Here is a 4,983-nt window from a genome sequence, read left to right on the forward strand (position 1 = left end):
CAAGCAAGCAAGACACGCGGCAGATCAAAGAATTCAAAGAAATAACAGACGATCTTCTCTTTACCAGAGCGTTTATGGGTCTGGCTTTCTTGGTAAGTCGGTAGTGTATCAATTGAATATAGCTTCGGAACTTGAAAGAAGAGATCGAGTTTAGTTGATTTAATTGAGACAATAAAGCTACTTGAAACCCATCTTCACCCATTCAAGTACTGCAATAAATCTGTGTAATCCGTGTCGTGTTTCAAGATCGTGGGAACGTTCGCGAAGAAGTGTAGGGGACTTTGCAGGACTGGTCTGCCAGAGGCGGATCCATTCGGCGGTGAGGGAGGGCCCAAAATTGTGGGAAAATATTAAGCGGCGCATCAGCAAAAAGCAAAAAAGTTAAATTGTGGTTACCACCTTTTTTCGCCAGGGTTGAGGGCCGTCCCTTTTTTTAAAAGGTAAAATTGTGATTGCCATTATTTTCTTTGTTTGGCCAGGTATGGGGGCCTGCCCCCCCCCCCCTGGATCCGCAACTGAGACAGCTTCTATTAATTTGCGTGGTTATATTCAGACAGTCATAACTCAGAAAGGTTTCTGCGGATGGTGTATTGTGCAATGACTCGTCTAGACAAGGGGTACCCCGTACAATATAATTTAAGGGCGTCACATTAATACTAGGGACTTTTAGATTTGCAGCCGACATAGTGGACTGATACGTGTGACGTCCTTTTGCCTTAAATGGACGTCACACGTAGCAGTCCACTATGTCGACGTGTACATATAAATGTCCGTAATATGTGGTAGTCGACCTTTATATTTCAATCTTCATTTATACCCCCCCCCCCTTCTCTCTCGATCTCCTTATCTCGTACTCAATTACGCAATTTATCAACATGACTTTATGATTTTGAATCACTGCGCTGAATATTTTGTATATGAATATAGATAAACGACAAAGAGAGAGATGGAGATATAGAAAAGTATCAATAGGAGGGAAAGGGACAGAGTGAGGGGAAAACGGATATAGAAAGAGGTTAAACTAACTTTAAAAAAGAGAATAGGAGATACCTAATGATGTAAAAGCTTTAAGCTTTTACAATTTCAAATCGGACAGTAGAGTGAGATAGTATTGTATTGGCTCTTTTCTCTATCTCTCTCTCTCTCTCTCCCTCACATATCTCTCTCTCTCTCTCGCTCTCTCTCTCTCTCTCTCTCTCTCTCTCTCTATATATGTATATCTTTTATTAAATCCGCTCTTATTTTACTATTATAATTTTTTAATTTGTATTGCGTCTTATTTTGAATTGTTTATATTTTGTATGTAATTTGTATTATGTATGCACGGACTTGCAGAAGAACAGCAATTGATCCGTGTTTAAAAAAATAAAATGAAAAATGAAATGATGGAGAGGGAGAAAAGGATAGAGGAGAAGAAGGGAAAAGAGAGGGGAAATGAGAGAAAGAATGGATACAGGCACACATAGAAAGTGAGAAAGAGAGGGATGCCATTATATTGAATGAAAACTCTACACTCCTTCACTTATCCTCGACTATCCCCGTATACTTTGAATAAACACTACTCTCTATAATATGTTCTCTCTCTCTCTCTCATCTGACAATCGCCTTACTCATCAATGCTACATTCAATCCTATCTCTCTGTGTATATATTAACATTCTTATCGATAAAATATACAAGCCACAAAACAGACAATGACAATTCAAAGTAAAGTTGATATCAAAATATAATTGCTTGAATAATTTACACAATATTTTACATGAAATATGCAATTTCAATTATCATATTAATGAACTCTTTGGCACGAGATGCAAGAACATCGGCAATAACAGAAGCTTACTTGATTGAAAATGAAACATGTCTTAAATATAGCAAAGGTTTTAACGTCAATAACCTAATAATGACTCTGTAGTCAATGCATTTCAGACTGAGATCCTTTCCAACTGTCGGTCCAGAAGATGTGTCTTGTAATGTCTCTTCAGGTTGCCAGACTGCGCGAAAGCTCGCTTACATCCTTCATGTTGACAGCGGTAGGGACGTTCCCCGGTATGAGTACGACGATGTTTGGTCAACGTCGACAGATCCCCGAATCGTTGTTGACAGTCCTGGCAGCAGTAAGGACGATCTCCTGTATGAGTGCGTAGATGAGTACGAAGAGACGTTCTCTGAGCGAAGGCTTTGGGACAGGACGGACATTGGAAGGGACGAGCTCCTGTGTGGGTTCGCTGATGGGACGAACAGTTTGAGGCCTGAGTGAATCGCTTGGGACAGAACTTACAGGAAAAAGGCAGCTGACGTTCAACGGTGAAGTTCGATGAAGTGTTCGGTGAAGTCTCATCCAATCGTTGACGCTTCGTAGGCATCGCGGATATGTCCGAACGTCGGAGCGTCTCGGTGAGCTCGTGATAGTATGAAGGAGACGAGGTGGAGCTACCCGGAGAAGATCGCGAGCCTTCGGTATCGGAGTTCGAGTAGGCCGAGCCGGTAAGTGATGCCGGAGCGGGCCATGATCGCTGGGAAGAGGCAAGATAAGGTGGTAGTGGTTGAGAGTTCGTACGCACATGACCGTAGCTAACGTTACCGCTACGTGGAGCGGTTGACGGTGAGGACGACGAAATCAGCCAGTTGACAACGGATGTTCGACGAGACGACTTCGATGTTACTTGGTCACTACGCTGAATGCATTCCTGTCCAGATAGACGAGTGCTACAAGCATCTCCAGCAGGACACAGCGGACAGTTCGGAACGCCACATTTGAAGATAGTCGACGGAGTTTCGTGGCGATGTCGAGACCAGATGACGGAGGCGATGGCCTTGTTGAAGTCGGGTTCTTGAGTCTCAATGGTGATCGGTGATAGGTCACCCTTGCTCCCAAGGGACAGGAGTGAAGACGCCGCGTGCAGACGGTCCATGTCGAAATCGTTGCGATTGGACCTGGATGACAAAATAAAAAGAGAGGAAGGCAATTAGTTATGCTGCCATGATACAAGCCAAACGGTTATTTAAATAGTGTTCTTATTTTAAAATGAATTATCTTTTAGTTTTGACAAATTCGAAGATTCAAACTATTACTTAAACATTAAATTAATAAAAACTGTAATTATTTGAAAGAACTCAAGTCCCGCTAATAAAGGTTGTTGATATTACAGTCAATGTATCAAAGTTGATATCATATAAAAAAATCCAAAAATATACTTGTGTGTTTGATTGTGTTTATATCTGCGCTCAAATAACAAATACAAGGTTATACATTTTTACATAAGTATTACATAGCAAATCATGTCCAAGCATATTATACATTAATCATAGTACAAAGTATACACGTATAACGGATATTTGTATATATTTTCCATTGAAATAAAGATATAAGTGTTAGAACGCAGGGGAATCGTGAGCGGTTGGGCTTTAAATGGATGGCGGCCTCATATACTACTGGACAGTATACATAAAATTAGAGTTAAATTGTGAAATAATATATTTTAGAAACACTTACGTGATGCTGAAAGGCAGTGGAGACATCGAGGTATATTGCAAGGAACAGGCGTTGTAAAAGGTTACTCCAAATAGATATTTGCCGTACTAGTTGATTGTGAAGAGTTCGTGTTGCTCTGGAGAAGACAAATGTTCAGAATGCCAGCTATCTAGCATTTCCTGGCGATTTATACAATTTCAAACGTTAAAGCTGACATTGTATTATCACACTTCCTCTCAATAAAAGAACAGTGTATCAAGCCCAGTTACATAGAATTCGGCACGTTGTCAAAAGGAGATAAAGCTCTGTACGCTGTCTATTGAGCGGAGGTGGGACCGGTTCCTGGCGCTCTGATTGGTCACTAGTTTATTGAGGCGGTGACATCAATGAACTTTGACCGGTGGACGTCCAGTGGCCGAGCTAGGGTTTATTGTTTGGCTATGTTTTCAGATGCCCCGCGCTGGACAATGGCTTCAAAAGAAGCGCTACCTGCTAAATATCCAAGACCGTTTAACTTCTGCATGAACAATGATTCTTACTTCGAGGATGTACAGAATAGAGGACACAGGACATTGAAAAGAAATCTTCAACTGGGCCTCTGAGTAATCAACATACAGCATGAGCATAAAGAATGAAACCAATGGTTATTTAACGTTTCATTTGGTTATACATGACACAGATCGTGGGAAAACCTTCAAAAATTCAATTTGTGAATGTTAAAGTTGTTTATCAGTAGATTAATAAAGAGTTTGAAACAAGCACCTGAGCATTCCTGTAAATTAGATTACGAATCATAACCGAAAAACGAGCTAAAAAGCATCACAAGTCGTGTTTACTTCGACATAGTTACTTACATTTCAGTGGAATTCACCAGTTAATGAATTTCAACGTGAAAAAAAAAATATCTTGTCACAGATTTGCGACTTAGTAAACTTGTCATGAATTATCAATGACTTATGAAGAAAAATCTGGCGTTAAACTCCTTTTGATGAATATTTGTATTATGCATTCTGAATTGATCAGTGATCTATCCACACGTCATTGCTTTAATTTCCCGAAGTTTGATACTTAATTGAAAATGTAGCAAATTTATTGCAAAATGAGGTTAATTTCCAAACATTGTATTTGTGAATATCAAAACACTTATTTTAGAAAAAAGAGGATGTTCTGGCTTTTTTTACTTATTATTACCGACAGATTTACACATATTTCCAGCTTTCTTAACTTTCATTATAAAGTGGTTTTTATTTTTATTTTTTAAATACCGGGAAAAGCAAAATATATCTCGCAAGCTTTGATATTCTCGTAGATATAATTATTAATTAGATTAAATGATTATACCTTTTGAAAGGTACAATTACGTAATGGATTTATATTATGATATAGTTATATATGTATGTTAACTTTTGTTAATAACATATATGTACGGTATATTAGGTACAGTACCTAATTTGTATATTACTTTCAATTGTGTTGAAAATGCAGAAATAAAATCAAACAAACAGACAAATC

General features: G+C 38.9%; 1 protein-coding gene across 1 annotated transcript; it reads right to left on the reverse strand.

Annotated features, from left to right (window-relative positions):
* Window positions 1-1,921: 1,921 nt before the first annotated feature.
* LOC373243 (zinc finger protein similar to Kruppel) lies at window positions 1,922-3,631 on the reverse strand. Its single transcript, NM_214497.2, is given in 2 exon segments — window positions 1,922-2,933; window positions 3,493-3,631. Coding segments are annotated over 2 exon segments (1,038 nt in total). The 5' UTR covers window positions 3,519-3,631.
* Window positions 3,632-4,983: the final 1,352 nt, after the last annotated feature.

The sequence above is a fragment of the Strongylocentrotus purpuratus genome, unplaced genomic scaffold, assembly GCF_000002235.5.
Source record: "Strongylocentrotus purpuratus isolate Spur 01 unplaced genomic scaffold, Spur_5.0 spur5_scaffold_19, whole genome shotgun sequence".
NCBI lineage: Eukaryota > Metazoa > Echinodermata > Echinoidea > Camarodonta > Strongylocentrotidae > Strongylocentrotus > Strongylocentrotus purpuratus.